This window comes from Rhamphochromis longiceps, linkage group LG6 (genome assembly GCF_057381845.1).
Source record: "Rhamphochromis longiceps isolate RC_006_pf linkage group LG6, R_longiceps_female_GT1.1, whole genome shotgun sequence".
NCBI lineage: Eukaryota > Metazoa > Chordata > Actinopteri > Cichliformes > Cichlidae > Rhamphochromis > Rhamphochromis longiceps.
The window spans coordinates 25,670,702-25,687,668 of NC_140562.1; the positions used below are offsets into that span (position 1 = coordinate 25,670,702).

The window sequence follows — 16,967 nt, forward strand, 5'->3', positions numbered from 1 at the left end:
GCTGCAGCTTGCTGGGCGCCGCCATGTTTGTTTACATCACGTGACGGCGCGCCAAGCGAGGTCGACTCCTTCCCGCCGGAATCGCGGCCGCTGTGCGAACAGTTCCCGAGCCTAGTCAAACCTGGAGAAAATCCAGCCTCGGCAGACAGCCGCAGCGCCGTTTCCCTCACTCCATGGGCGGGCGAGCGCGGACGAACCTCCCTCTCCTCCGTCTCCTTCTTAATCCTGCCCGGCAACATCCTCGTCTCGTAACGGCAAGCGTCGCCGGCAACAGGGTCTCGGGCGTTCTGGGGTTCTTTTTTCTTTCTTCACTTCTGACACCAATGTAACGTTCACAAGAACCAGACGGTTGGGGTCTCAGTTTGTCCGTTTATTCGGCACATAAGCCAGCGGGTTGTTAACTCAGGGGGGAAGCGCTCTCGAACTACACCTCTCTTCAGCCTGGCACACACACAGAACAACCAGGTCCCCCCACCCCTTCCTGTACACCACCCTCACTACTTCCTGCAGCCCAACCAAACATGAATCTTAAAGGAACAACAACAGTGTGCAGAGAAAACCAACATGTCACTGTCCAGTAACACTTAATCATCGTTACAATACTTTATTTCTATCCTCTAAGTTTGGTATGTAGCCCACTAAATTGTGTTTAAAAAAAATTTTTTTTAGATGACTGCCATAAAATATATTTTCAAAATAAATCAAAAGCAGGTTTGTTTTTATTAGGAAATTATTGTGAAAACTAAAACTCACAGTGCTTTAGTGATCAGAATTTGCAAACTAATCATAATTCATCTCATAAACCATGGCACACTGCTCTCCCCTACATTAGCTACCTTTTTAAGTTTAAAAGTATCGATATCGGTATGTTCAACACTTCCTCCGTGTTCACTACTAACTGTTTAATAAATCTGTATTTATAACACCGGCACCAATTGTTCTGCCAGACGGAAGCAGCAGTTTTACTACCAGATGTCGAATAAAAGAAGAAGTAACCCTCCGCGAGCGTTTGTGGGTAATGGAGTCTTTCAATGGCGTGTCTGCTTGGCGCTAACTAGGCGAAGAACTACATATCCCGCTTGTCTTCACTGCAGCGTGTTTTTGTGTGGACGAGGTGAAACGTACTTCGCTTTGCTTTTCTATGCTAGCAGTTAGAGCAGTTACACTCGTGTCTGTGAGCGGTGCTTCACAGATAGTGGACGTCAAAACACGGCCACCATACGTCACGGTGCGGAATGTCAACAACGGCATCTGGCGGAACAGTTTCAGGTGTGTAAGTGTGAATTAAATGTCGTGAACTGCTTGTAAAATTAATCTAACGCCTTTGTTTCACTCATAGTCACTTGGATGAGTGACGAAACGTTTCTCCCACTGAAAACGCTCCGTCCAGATGAACAGAATCAACCTTTGGAGGTCTCCTAATAAAGTTGTCATGTTCATTTTTAAGTGAACATTTCTCAAGGAATAGGGTCGTTGTCAGGTCATTTAGGACCCCTTAAAGATGTTTTATTTTCATTGAGTTGCATTACAGCTCCAGTTCTAAACCCTACATTATTTTTGCTTTACATTTGAGCATGAATAAAGACTTAATGCTGAAGAAGCATTGATGAAGATAATAAATTTTTAATATACATGAGTCAGGTTAACAAGGCTTTTTTTCTTTTGCATTTACAGTCAAGTGAAACGATGAGCAAATTTTAATACTATACAAAGGTAACCCGAGTAAATACAAAATGCAGTATGTAAGTGGTGATTTCATTTATTAAGGGCAAAAGTTATAAAAACCGCACCGGCCACTGTCAAAATGTAATTCCCCACCTTGTTAAGTCACAAATTCAAAGCCATTAATCACATTTTTTTGGAAAGCTAGCCATGCAAAGACCTGGTTACTGTTGGACCTCTTCAATTATGAAATATGTAAATAGAACCTGTTTTTCAAAGTGAAGTAGATTTAAAGATCTCTAAAAGCAACACATCATGCCACAATCTAAAGAAAGTCGAGAACTCCTGAGAAACAATTTCTCATCTATCAGTCTGGAAATTATTACACAGATATTTCCAAGGTTTTGGACTCCAGCAAACTGCTGTGAGAGGCACTGTCTAGAAATGACCAGCTTCACCACTGAACTTTTCCAGGAGTGGCCAGCTTACCAAAATTCCTCCAAGAACACATCAACGACTTATCCAGGAGGTTGCAAAACAACAAACAGGCAAAAACCACTGCTGACCAAAAGGAACACGACGACTTGTCTCACATTCGCCCAAAAACATCTTGATGATGCCTTAGACTTTTGGGAAAATATTCCATGGACTGAGTCAAAGGTTTCATAAAAAGAGCATTGTAGCAACAGTCAAGCATGGTGGTGGTAGTGTAATGGTCTGGGGCTGCTTTGCGGCTTCAGGATCAGGATGACTTGTCGTAACTGATGCAACCATGAATTCTGCTTTCTACCAGAAAATTCTGAAGGAGAATGTCTGACATTCATGCCCTGAAGCTTGAACACATTTGAGTCCTGCAGCAGGAAAAAGATTTGCAGTCCACTTCTTAACGGCTCCAAAACAAAAATGTTTGGAGTGACCTAGTCAAAAAAACCACACCTGATGCCTCTTAAAGTCACCTTTCTCTGCACCTCTGGACCGTTTCCAGTGCAGTTTTCTGGAAATCCCTTTCACTCTCCTCAATCCTGAGTGTCACTAATGATGAGAGCGGAGCCTCACGCGACAACCGGGTGACCAAACAGAAGTTCCCAACATCAAAGCCTGAAGATAAGCCCCCTGAACAGGAGCATGTTTGTTTTTGTTCTGACATTTACAGTATTCTGCACTGAGAGTCCACCCACAACAGTTGCACTGTCAAACCAGGGTTGTGCTCTAACATCCTGAGTCACCCAAACTCATCCGATTTATTGTCCTAACCCTATTTTAATAAGCAGCAATCACTTAAAGTTTTTTGATTCACACCATGTAAAATTAAACATTGTTTTTACTTTGATACAATTATAATTTTCATCACTTCCCTTTCAGTAATTTTTCAGTTAATTATTTTTTAGCCACTGAGAGTAGTCAGCTTTGTCCTACCCGAGAGATTTAATTTAGACTGACATAAAAGGGAGAAAGGAAAAAAAAAAAGCTAAAAACCTGATGCGAGAATGTCTGATCATAACAAAAATGACGATAAAATGGTTTCTGTTGTAAAGTCTGCCAGTCAATTAACCATTCTGATATTGCAAACTAGGAATAATGGAATGACAGCTCACATTTGAGAAACTTGAAAGGTCTATATTTGACATTTTCCAGTTACCAAAATAGGTTTTAATTATTTTTCTACTCATTAATTCCCTCATTGTGTCAGTGCCGCAGCTAAGAAAGAATCTGACGGGAACAACAGATGTGATGGCTTATTGTTTGTCTACTCTTAAAGGTGCGAATATCAAATTTAAGAAGCAACAGACCAAAAATAATTATGAAACCATCTGTGCATGCCAGATTCTTCTATAATGACTGTTTGTCAGCAGTGAGGTAGCCCGAGCCCGGCAGCTGGATATGTTTCTGTAATCCTAATGATGCTGGACATTTTTTATCCAATGCGGTCTATAAAGAACTGGGGGAAATAAATGAGCCACAAGGCTTTAGGTCGTTGCACACTTACATTTTAAAGATCTGGTAGATCATATCTTACACAAACACTAGGTAGAAATTAATTGGTTCTTTGGGTGGCTCACTGGTGTTTGTGTCTACTTCAACCTTAACACGAGGAACAAACTAATAACTCTGACGTGTCTTCTCTGTCCAAAGCAGCGACTGATGGAGTTTCCAGAAGATTTTAACCAGCTCGAGCTTCTCGACACACACGGACACCTGATCCCCCGAGGGTCTGGCAGCGTGTGGACCGGAAGCAAGGACGATGAAGAAGAGCCAGAGGAGAGGGAGCACAGTGAGGAGTGGTATCTGGAAAAGGAGGAAGCTCTCAAAGATGAACCCAACGAGCTCATTCTGTGGGCGGCAGAAAACAATCGCGTAAGTCCAGTTTTGTTTTCAGATTAGGGGTGAGCGGTAGAGCTTTAAAATAATATTATTATTTCAAGGAAATTTGTGAAAATGATATTATGTATGGGGAAAAATCTTTTCCATCCTTGTTTTACAGTGAGCTACTGTCACTGCTGACAGGCTATCTAATTTGAAGTGTGAATCTATTGAAACAAAGTGCCAGTTTTTCCTGGTGCCAACTGGTACCAATTCCCTTCTGGCTTCATCTTCGTTTTTGCAGCGTTTAAAAAAAAAAAAGAAAAAGAAAAGAAAAGTTTAGTTGTTTTGCTTCTCATTTCCTTCCTTCTTCACGTGAACTACAGTAGAACCCAAAGGAAGGAGATAATATCCTCGTTTATATTGTAGCCTGAATAGTTAAACTTTGAGTTTTTCTTCCATCTGTTGCAGCACAAACGGTATCATCAGTCATTCAGGTCTTTAAACTGAAACATGGTTTGATTTTCATCCTTTGGGCATCCAGTTTTTTTTAACCATCTATCAACATGAACATCTTGTGCTGCTGCAGTTTAGCTCACTTTTGTCAACTACTGTAGGTTTTTTTTTTGGTAGTTTAAGATGAATTTTACCCGTTTTGATCCCAACTCTCTGTAGATGACCTTTACTTAACTAAAGATACCAAACTTATACAAAGTTCACCTAAATACGCTGCAGTCTCAGAAGTGACCAGGAAACGAGTTAACACTATTATTGTACCGAGATTAAACGGCTGTCGCAGTACAGCTTCTTCTGCAAATGACTTTTTCCTGTCGTGAAAATGGCGACAGCAGCTTTCAGTGGTCTCAACATAATACCACAAAAATACATTTTGCTGTCATCTTAAAAGCAGCACTTTGCTTCCCCCTCACACACTCCTGCCCTCTTCCCCATCATCTTCCTCTTTGCAGTCAGCAGCTGCGAGCGGATCAGTCTGTTCTTTTTCCTTCTTTGTCGCTGGTTTTCTTTGTAAGATACTGAGTTATCCAATGTAGCATCTGCTGCTGACTATTTGTTGACAGTAAAACTACTCCTCTGGAAACCTATGTTATTTTAAAGCATGAGCTTTTTTATTTTAAAGGTCACTGGGAAATGAAAACTGAAGGTATAGAGCCGCCGGTCTTTGCTGTTGCTGATGTCTCCCCTAAATTTTAGTTCAGGATACACTGACTGCCACGTCTATTTACTGCAATTTCTCAGCCAAGCATCCCTCTTGGTCAATTACTAGACACTATTTATTCAAGTTTGAATTAAAGTCCTGGGGGCACACACTGGGGAAAAAAATCACAACACAAGCTGATGCTTTATGAATTTCAAACCAGTCATGACCTTTGAGTCTTCATCTCAGGATAGAAGCAGAGCTGAATAAATAGTAATTACAGCATTTAGGGACACAAATTAAAGTCACTCCATTAAAGTCAAATGTTTGTCAAACAAATATTTTCCCCCGACAGATCTCTGGCCTGCTGCGAGATCTAAGCAGCAACTAATCGTAACTGCATAAAATTCCTACTGGCTGAAGCTGGACATCATCCAAGTGTGAGGGTAGAGCAATGGCAAAACTAATCAGCTTCGTATATTCACTTTATTTTTACACTTCACCTTTAAGGATAAATACAAAGATAAAAGCACAGTTTCATCATATGCATCCTTTATTTTGGCAGATTTTTGTTCTAATCCCACGGAGACGTTGACCACACACAGGATGGTTTGTGGTATCCTTTAAGTTGTTTCCACTTGAGAAGGTTAAATAGTGTAAATAAATAGTCTTGAATGTTGATTTTTTTTTTTTTAATGATTATTTCTTCTAGTTAAAATTACACATGGCTCTCTAACCACAAATGGGAACTCGTGAATTAGTTGTAAATATTTCACAGGCAGCAGTGATTATATTTGAATTTCAAATTTTAATACTCAGAAGGCATCAATACCTTTTCCCCAGTTATATAAAAAATAAAAACAAAACACAGTCAGAGTTTACAAAGTGACCGTCTAGATTAAAAATGATAGAACTATATACTAATGCACCAGTATAGCTGTATGAGTAACCTGCTGTCTGAGACTTGTGGTAAATTCAATATTAAATGTCAAGAATTGCAGAAGTTCCACCGAGGAATAAAAAATCTCATGACTTTCTACACCATGAGGCAGGAAGCAGCACAGAAACACAGCTGCATTTAATACAGCCTGAACTCCCGAAAAAGACAAAGCACAAAAGCTGAATGAAAAACAATATACACTTGCAGATAATTAAACTTGCGTCAGCCTAATTTAATCAAAGTTCATTATTTGCATTATAACACTGTCACATCCAGCAGTTTCCCTCAACACACCATAATTGAAAAAGATTCGTGCGTGGAATAAATTCCCAAATAATTCAAAGTTATTTGGAGTCATGACAAATTTTCTTGATTTTTGTCTTGATTAAGTGAGTAGAAGAATTCAGCTGAGCAGTTTCCAGACAGTAAGTCCTGATAATGTCAGGAGAATAATTTCATGGAGCTGTCCAGAGTTTCCTTTTTGTACATGTAGCCCACAGCAGGAGATTTTCATCAGATGTGTTCTCATTGTTCTCACCTCTGGAACAAGTCAGCTTAACTTTGGAGCTAAGAAGCTGGGTAGAGCATGTAGGAGGCAGGATGCGCAGCACCCACTCATTTGCTGTAAATTCCCAGAGCTTTTGCCTTCTGTGTTCTCAGTTTGACCTTGCACTGACTTTGTACAAGGAAGCTGGCAGGGAGAAGATCTTTTGACGCCTGATCCGGGGCTACAGTGCATGTGTGAATATAATTTAAACAGCAGTTCTTCCTCCTGCAGGGTGATTTTCAGTCTGACATTACTGTCTTTAAATCATAATTTGTGCATTGCGCTGTATTTAGCAGTTGGACTTGGGCCCCAGTTACTCAGGCATAGCAGGAGGTTGGTAACTCCCTGATAACCACCAGCTGCAAGGAAAGACTGTTTATTGCCAACCGGTTGCTGGAAGTCAGTAGTTAAAATAGGTATACGGTGAAAAAACACTTAAATGGAACTGAAGTAAATCAAAATGGCAACTGCAAATATGCTTATCTTAAGGTTTAAAAATTGGTGACATCACAGTAACTACATTAATCTTTTGTCTGTCTGTAGTTACAGTGGTGAGGCATACCCATATGGAAAAGAAATAGTAAAAACTTATATGTGATTACTCATGAAAGTGGCCACTTTCTAATTACTTTCATACATTGTTTTAGTAAGTATCCAAAACATACAAGTTTCATTATATACTTTTTCAAGGGATCTTATATCTGTTTTCACTCTTATATGCTTTTCATACAAGTTTCACACAAGACAGATACAAACTTTATAAGATTTATATATATCTTTTCCATATGGGTAACCTTTACTTTGAAGCTGAACAGTCTACGTTTCCAGTTTATATTAAAGTTTCTCCACTGCTCAGAGACTAGTTGACAAGTGTTTGCAGAGTGTTCCTTTTGACCTTTTTTCTTTGTTAGCCTACGTTATTGGTATCAGTTTGTTGGTTAAACCGAAGCTTTGCTGAAGAGGTATCAGAAAGTCTGAAAATCAAACTGCTGCATCAGGTCCTTTGACAGCTTTTGGTGCCTTTACCGCAAAGTAAAAAATAAACGAAGGTGCTTATGTGACTATTTAAAGTTTGCATGAAGCACAAATGGAGCCGACCTTGTGATCAATGTTGCAGAAATGAAGTTTTATTTGAGAAAGAGCAGCTCAAATGAAAGGTTTTCTTACAATCACTTTATGTGGTTTTCTTTCAGCTTGCCACAGTCCACAGTTTGTTAGCTGCTGATCCTTCGCTGGTGCACTGCTGTGATGAAGATGGTTACACTCCCCTGCACCGTGCAGCATACAGCGGTCACATCGAAGTCGTCTGTGCTCTGCTTGCCGGCGGCTCTAAGGTCAACCCCCGCACCATCGACGGCTGGACTCCCCTTCACAGCGCTTGCCGCTGGAGCCGCGTTTCTGTGGCGAGTTGTCTCCTGCAGCACGGAGCGGAACTGAACGCCCAGACCAACGGTGGACTCACACCATTACATCTCGCTGCTTCATACACAAGCTTCTCAAAAACAGACTCCAGACACACCTTAGAGCTGCTGCTCTCTCAGCGCCATCTGAAGCCGGGGCTCCGCAGCAGCAGCGGGGAGACTGCCGGAGAGGTGGCTCGACGTAGTGGGCCCCATCACTTTATGTTTGAGATGGTGGAAGACTATGTGAATGTGGTGCCCATCTCATGAACAAAAGCACAGGCCCACACAGGCTTTCACATTAGTATTGATGTCTTGCTCATGGTCAGGTTTCCTTTTGAAGCAACATAATAAACGTGAATGTCAAATCTCCAATTCATCTTCTTTACAATTAGACTGAAAGTTTCTTCTCTTTTATTCTGCAATAGACCACAGGTTAAAAAAAGGTCTCTTTAAACCTGAAATTGCAGGATTTCTGAGGAGCTGAAAAGATGCTGTGATAAGATTCAAGCTGTGTTTCTGAGTGCCAATTGTTCAGTGACATTTAGATATTAGAAATTCAAACCATTATATATGAGTAGTTATTTTAGTATCTACCTGTTAACTAAAAGTCTTTTTCAACCTTGAAAGGTTTTCTTTGGATTTGTGTAGGGCCTAACTTTTACACTCATTAGCCACTTTATTTGTTGCTCGAGTAGGCTCTGGTACTCAAACGATGATCACTTGGTACTATGGTGCCCAAAATGTGCCAAGTAAATATAACCCACACCATTACAACACCACTACTAGCCTGAAACACTGATTAAAGGTAGGATGGATGAGACTTATCAGATCAGGCAATGTTTTTTTACTTTCTATGGTCCAGTTATAGTGAACTTGTTGTGTAGCCTCAATTTCCTGTTCTTAGCTGACAGAGATGGCATCCAGGTTGGTCTTCTGCTGCTATAGCCCATCTGCTTTAAGGTTTGACATGTTTTAAGAGATGCTTTTCTGCATAACTTGGTTGTAACTTATGCTTATTAGTGAATATTCATACTGATCTTCTTTTGGCCTCTGACAGTGGATTTATGTCTGTGCTTGTATGGCTAAACCTCAGTGCAGTGTTTGATACTGTTGAGAATATTTTATTATAGAAATTAGAGCATGCCATAGATACTGCACTGCTGTGATTTGAATCATATCTAATAAACCCCAATGTGTTAATGTAAATGGGAAGTCCACAGGGTTCTAGGATTCTGCTGACATTATATATGGATCCCTTAGGCCAGGGGTCCCCAATCCCAGTCCACGAGGGCCGGTGTCCCTGCAGGTTTTAGATGTGGCCTTGATCCATCACAGCTGATTTAAATGGATAAATTACCTTCTCAACATGTCTTGCAGTTCTCCAGAGGCCTGGTAATGAACTGATCATGTGATTCAGGTGTGTTGACTCAGGGTGAGATCTAAAACCTGCAGGGACTGGCATTGGGGACCCCTGCCTTAGGCAATATCATTAGCATGCATTTTTATTGGTTTGCAGATGATACCCAGGTTTATCTATGAAGTCGGAAGTCAGGTAGCACACACCAATTAGTTAAACTGCAGGAACATCTTAAAGACATAAAGACCTGGATGACCTCTAATTTCCAGCTTGTAAATCCAGATTGTCACAGAACACGGAGTGTTCAGGTAACAGGACCCCAAAGCAGACTCAGCACACCGCAGCTCAGAACTATGTACAAGTTTTTATTGAACTGAAGAATCTTTTAACAACGCTAAGGAAACGAAAAACTAAGGCTCATACCACGGGGGGAAACGAGGAGCGTGGAGCCCAGGAGCACCGTAATCGGGACCGTGGGGAAACTGCAACAGAAAGGGGAGACACAGTTAACAGCACGCAGGTTGTCAAGAAATGAACAGCTAGACTTCATAAGTTGCCGAGGCTTACAGGTAGAGCAGGACCGTGGAGCTTGGAGGGGAGAGGTGCCCGTGAAGGGAATCCTAGGGAGGGAGGGAGGCCACAAGCTTCCACGCCGAATGCTGGTCACACTGGGAGGAGACTTACGGACTGGCGAAGAGAAGCTGTCAGAGCTGGCTGAAGTAGTCCTCCGGTGATTGCCTCAGATGAGACGTAGGTGGTTTGGAGGCGGCCCAGCCCGAGGGTGTGGCCACCGTAGCCTCCCACGGCTCCCTGGATGCCGAGCCATGGGCCGTGACACAGATAAAACTGAGCGACTGTTATTGTGATTTGGTGCTGTCTAGTTAAAGTGAGGTTTAATTTTTGAGTTCCCATTGAGTTAATATTTGATTTACTGCTGGCCTCCCTGTCAGCTCAAAGCAGTCTGGTTATGCTCTGACCTCTGGCATCAACAGTTAAAGTAGTTTAAACATGCTGTGTGCAACATAGATCGCAACTAGAATATTTTTCTTTTCAGTTACTGCTAAATATTAAAGTTTTTAATAATAGCTTCTTACTTTGTGTGACAAGGTTTTACAGATCTTCTTCTCTGCATGCTTTTTCTCAGGCAATGACCATTAAAAGGAACCCCGGCTATTAAGACATGTTTGTGTTAAAATATGTATGTGCTTTCAATAATATATATGTGGAATTAAAATACGCCAAATGTTTTCCTTTTAAGCACATTTTACAGGGAGTGCAGAATTATTAGGCAAGTTGTATTTTTGAGGAATAATTTTATTATTGAACAACAACCATGTTCTCAATGAACCCAAAAAACTCATTAATATCAAAGCTGAATGGTTTTGGAAGTAGTTTTTAGTTTTAGCTATTTTAGGGGGATATCTGTGTGTGCAGGTGACTATTACTGTGCATAATTATTAGGCAACTTAACAAAAAGCAAATATATACCCATTTCAATTATTTATTTTTACCAGTGACACCAATATAACATCTCCACATTCACAAATATACATTTCTGACATTCAAAAACAAAACAAAAACAAATCAGCGACCAATATAGCCACCTTTCTTTGCAAGGACACTCAAAAGCCTGCCATCCATGGATTCTGTCAGTGTTTTGATCTGTTCACCATCAACATTGCGTGCAGCAGCAACCACAGCCTCCCAGACACTGTTCAGAGAGGTGTACTGTTTTCCCTCCTTGTAAATCTCACATTTGATGATGGACCACAGGTTCTCAATGGGGTTCAGATCAGGTGAACAAGGTGGCCATGTCATTAGTTTTTCTTCTTTTATACCCTTTCTTGCCAGCCACGCTGTGGAGTACTTGGACGCGTGTGATGGAGCATTGTCCTGCATGAAAATCATATTTTTCTTGAAGGATGCAGACTTCTTCCTGTACCACTGCTTGAAGAAGGTGTCTTCCAGAAACTGGCAGTAGGACTGGGAGTTGAGCTTGACTCCATCCTCAACCCGAAAAGGCCCCACAAGTTCATCTTTGATGATACCAGCCCAAACCAGTACTCCACCTCCACCTTGCTGGCGTCTGAGTCGGACTGGAGCTCTCTGCCCTTTACCAATCCAGCACGGGCCCATCCATCTGGCCCATCAAGACTCACTCTCATTTCATCAGTCCATAAAACCTTAGAAAAACCAGTCTTGAGATATTTCTTGGCCCAGTCTTGACGTTTCAGCTTGTGTGTCTTGTTCAGTGGTGGTCGTCTTTCAGCCTTTCTTACCTTGGCCATGTCTCTGAGTATTGCACACCTTGTGCTTTTGGGCACTCCAGTGATGTTGCAGCTCTGAAATATGGCCAAACTGGAGGCAAGTGGCATCTTGGCAGCTGCACGCTTGACTTTTCTCAGTTCATGGGCAGTTATTTTGCGCCTTGGTTTTTCCACACGCTTCTTGCGACCCTGTTGACTATTTTGAATGAAACGCTTGATTGTTCGATGATCACGCTTCAGAAGCTTTGCAATTTTGAGACTGCTGCATCCCTCTGCAAGATATCTCACTATTTTTGACTTTTCTGAGCCTGTCAAGTCCTTCTTTTGACCCATTTTGCCAAAGGAAAGGGCGTTGCCTAATAATTATGCACACCTGATATAGGGTGTTGATGTCATTAGACCACACCCCTTCTCATTACAGAAATGCACATCACCTAATATGCTTAATTGGTAGTAGGCTTTCGAGCCTATACAGCTTGGAGTAAGACAACATGCATGAAGAGGATGATGTGGACAAAATACTCATTTGCCTAATAATTCTGCACTCCCTGTATATATAACCGATTTACAAGTAGGCCGCCATTGTTATTTACTTCTCAATACACTCTGGGTAGTGTCATCATACGGTTGCACCGCATCACAGTTTGAACCAGAACAAACCGAGAGAGAGGATGAAAATAGTCAACCAGTACTTAGTTTAGATGAAGATGAAAACAATCTGTCACACGAGGACGCGAGAGTGAGGGAAAACTACTGGTGTCTATGGGGCTGCTGCCTGCCAATGGCAACGGCGACTGAGAGCGTTTGTTGTAAAGAGCTCAATTTTATGGCAGCAGCTATCCATAGTATCACATAACAGCATGATAAAAACATTAATAGAATTCTAATTTTTATTATACAGTGAAATTACAATATCGTTATTTTTACAGATATTCCATGCAACACAATGTACCAAAACTTTGAAGCCGTATGTCTTATTCCAGTTCTTTGAGCAGCCCTTGTTAGTCTCCATGACCAGTATAGCACTGGTCTACCAAGTCGTAACTAGGTCACTAATAGGCAAGTTAATTAATACCAATTAACTTATATAGGAGATCACAATGCAACACCATAAAAAACAAAACAGGTTAGCTGAACGAAAGCGCCTATACTGCCGACAACCACATGTCATCGTCCCAGAATGCATTGTGTGCGACAAAAACATGGCCGCTCCCACGGCTCCAAAACAATTTTAAACAACAAAGATTTAATGAATAACAAAAAAAAAAATTAGTTATTCTCAAGTATGTTTTTATGTAGTGGAGATAATTTGTAACATATTTAGAGTAACTTGTCAGGGTTCCTTTTAAACCACATACGACCATAACAAAGCTGTGAGAAAGGTTAAAAAACCAATACAGACTTAAGCTGTCAGCTATCACTGAGTATCTGTGCTGACACCAAATTCTTGTGTCGGGAGTTAAAAAGCATCACGAGTACAAAATACAATAGCAGAAGCAGACACGTCATCCGGTTTTTATCACACTCCTTGGCTGCTTTGACGCCTTTGAACACAATGACAAGTGATCTGCTCTGTGGGACAAACCCACCACTTTAACTCTCAATGCCACGAAAAGACTCAGAAGAGAATTTCAAAAGGAATCTGACTGAGGCACTGCCAAACTGGGAAAACCAGGGAGGAGGTGTGATTAGACTTTAGGTTTTTTGCGGCTTCCTTTTGTAAGTACCTACAATGTCCTTCTTAGTCATGAGACATGGATGTATTTATGAGTCACAGAACTATAATACTGTGAATTCACAGCAGCAAAAATTCTCTGTTGCATGTTGGTTGTGAGCATTTTAACACAATATTCATGTCTCTGTCTCTCTCCTGGTTGGGCCAAGCTTTTTATTAAGGCACCGTTTACAACAGCATATTGGGTGTTTTTGAAGGACTGCATTCTGATGGGCTGCGCGGTCTGAATAGCAGAGTGCAGTTTTCTCACTAATTAGTTTTTCCTTTAATTGGGCTCACCTGGCAAACTAATGATCACAGGTGTCCAAGACTGAGTTTAGTCATCCAAAGAGCCCTGAGACACAATTTCATCCATGGGTTTAATTGAAAAACAACTTATTTAATCTTCATGACACTTAAACACAATTTGCATAATAATTTGGAACGCGGTGTAATGTGGTGTTTGTGTCTCCTGTAGTTTGTGCTTCTTTCACTCCCTCTCTTCCTGCAGGTATTTCAGCATCCAAAGCTGCTGCTAAAAGGCTTCTATTTCTTGTAATATTTGCTTTATTTGCTTACTTGAAGCAAATTGTTGGGTTTTTCTTTGTATTCTAGGGTTTTAGCATTCTGATGTAAAGTGGTTTAAGATTGCTTATGCTGTAATTGGCCAATAACAAGTAGCTTTAAACTGATTTATGCCTTTGGCATTTGCACCATGTGGACTGGGAACGTAGATGTATAGTTGGCACATGGTTGCCAGCAGGTAGAAGGTTATTTTTCTTTTGTAAATCGCATGAATGATTCATTTTGTATTAAACTAGTTCAAGGTCTTGATGTACTAAAGCTATTTTGAAATGCCGCATGCATTTCCATTAGAGATTCACTTCTTCTTAATAGCAAGACAGTCCATAAACCAGTGCCTTTATAAAGTAACTGATGTGTGTGTGTGTGTGGTCCAGGTTTTTCTTATGGGACCTTACTCTGATTTCACTGTAATATATCAGGGACTATCTTCCTTATGGGGACTAAAACGTACATCAGTAAGTTTTAAATGTTTTAAAAGTTTTAAAGGGCACTGGAGTACACTGTTTGTGTACTCCATGTCATTGTGAGGACCTATGGGATTCTCTGATGCTGAGTTTGAGGACATTTGGTGTTTGATGATTATGAATTATTTTCCTCAGTCACTCAAAGGGTTGTTTGAAGTTTTCTGCCTTTTCCACACAGTTACTACAGTCCTGAACCTTTCTAGACACAACCTGATTAATCATCAGAATCAGAATCAGAATCAGAATACTTTATTGATCCCTGGGGGAAATTATTTTTTGTTACAGTGCTCCATTTTAAACCAACATTAAGACAAGACAGACAATACACTAACTAAGAATAGTACAATATATACATATATATACATACATACATACATAAGTCACTCATAAATAAATAGTTGGAAAAGAAACATGTGTAGTTGTAGCAGCAAACAGTGTGTTAAGTGGATGCGTTGTACAGGGAGATGGCCACAGGCAGGAATGATTTCCTGTGTCGTTCAGTGGTGCTTTTCGGTAATCTCAGATTAAGCTGCATGATGAAAAGCAAATGTCCACAGCATATTCAACAGGCTTTAACTCAGCAGCTCTAAAAGCTACTGTGAAAAACTCACCAGAGAAACTGATTATTTAATGTTGTTTATTTGCTTCTTTAGGAAATGGATGGGATTACTTGATAATCAAAGTTTGAGGTAAAATACAATGACAGAGAGTACGAGTACATGAGCACAATAATTACAACCTGTCCCTGTATACATTTATACAAGTACTCCGTGTATAAATACGCATATTTGACCAACAGTTTCATCAAAACTGTGACTGTTTGGTGCAGTGACTCCCTACATATTAGACAGTCGAGTATGAAAATTCAAACCAAAGACATCTCAAATGAAATTCCAATAAAAAAAAAAAAAAAAACATACTTCCTTCTAAACATAAAAGATTGAACTCCTAGAGCGACCTCCTCTCTGAAAGTAGATTTCCCGAAGTGCATTAAAAACCAGCTTAAGCATTAAATCCTGCGACAAGCTATTTGGAAACCTCAGATGTGTGACAGTAAAACCCTCACCGACACTCTGTGTACCAGCTGTGACGTGTGCGCATGATGAGACATTGATGAGATAAATCTATGTAATTATTTACTTTTCAAAGACAAGTGGTTAATGAAGGTTTTAACATTTAATCAGCGTGGCAGCTGGTGATTTTGTGCTAAAACACTCACCCCAGTTTTAGCTTTTTAATTTCAAAGGTCATTTTGTGGCATTTCACATAAACAGCTTTTTATCATTGCAGGAACATTTCTCTCTCTGTGAGCTGCACGTGGAAAAGCCGTAGCTCTCTTTTATAACCTGCAGGTTGGACAGAATACAGTAATCGGCTGCAGTTCATCCATAAATATCCACAATTAGTCAGAAACATATTCATTTATAATTTTAAAGTTTAGTAATTATTCTACAAATAGCCGTAATCTCTTCACAAGACTATCGAGAAATGCTCAACAGTATTTAAACAAAAGAAAGCCTCATAAACTCCTCTGTCTATTCTCTTATCTGCTCCAATACAAAAATAAAAAGAGTCCATGGTGCTCATTTCAGTCTTTATGTTGTGAGTCTCTGGAGCAGCCTTCCACAAGATCTAAGAACAGTAGAAGATACTCCTATCTTTAAAAATCCAGCGGTTAAGCCTGGCTTCTATGGGGCATCTTTTAATTTATTAAATGTTCTTATTGATTAAATGTATCAGTGGATACACTGTTGCAACTGTTTTTGCACAAAGTATCCTAAAACTACCTTATTGAACTGAAAGAGAGATAAAATTATATGTTATGCATTCATTTATTTATTAGGTACAAACATTCAGCGCCCACCTCCTATCAACATTTAGGCTGCTGGTGGCGTAAGGGTGTGGAGGATATCTTCTTGGCACACTTTGGTCCCCTTAATACAAAGTGAGCATCATTTAAACACCACAGTCTGAGTATCGTTGCTGGTCGTAACAGAAATTTGTGACCACAGCATATCCATCTTCTAATGGATGTCACAGAGCTCCGGTGATCTCAAACTGGTTTCATGAAAATAACAATGAATTCACTGAACTAAAATGCTCTCCACAGTCACCAGATCTCAATCAAACAGATCACTTTTAGCATGCGGTGGAATAGGAAATTCAGCTTTGCAGCTGACAAATCTGCAAACTGTGAGATACTTTCATGTCAACATCATCCACAATCTCCGAGGATTGTTTTCAGCACTTTGTTGAATCTGTGCTGTGAAGAATTAAGTCAGTTCTCAAGGAAGACGGGGTCCAACCTCATATGAGCAAGGTGTACCTGATGACCTGTGAGCGTGTATTTATTGTCTTTATTATTATTATTATTATTTCTCATATCCTCTTTCACTGTTGTATTACTCAAGTAAATATTTTAAAATGAGTTTTCATTATTATTATTTGCATTTTGAATTTCATTAACTTTAGAAGTCTCGCTTCGTTGTTATTTTATTTTTCGACGTCGTGCATGGTTGTACAAACATAACCCCACAGTGGATTGGATTCATTCTGAAAATATTGCTCTTT

At 40.2% G+C, this 16,967-nt stretch overlaps 1 protein-coding gene across 2 annotated transcripts; it reads left to right on the forward strand.

The window, feature by feature from the left end:
• Positions 1 to 1,113: 1,113 nt before the first annotated feature.
• ankrd49 (ankyrin repeat domain 49) lies at positions 1,114 to 8,374 on the forward strand. 2 transcript variants are annotated; one of them, XM_085409872.1, is made up of 3 exons: positions 1,114 to 1,269; positions 3,796 to 4,017; positions 7,800 to 8,374. In XM_085409872.1, the coding sequence occupies exons 2-3, from the start codon at positions 3,805 to 3,807 to the stop codon at positions 8,274 to 8,276; spliced, it is 690 nt and encodes a 229-aa protein (XP_085265998.1). In that variant the 5' UTR covers positions 1,114 to 1,269; positions 3,796 to 3,804; the 3' UTR covers positions 8,277 to 8,374. The 2 variants fall into 2 exon arrangements, with proteins under 2 accessions (XP_085265998.1, XP_085265997.1); XM_085409871.1 differs by having other exon boundaries at positions 1,121 to 1,269; positions 3,799 to 4,017.
• The last annotated feature ends 8,593 nt before the right edge of the window (positions 8,375 to 16,967 follow it).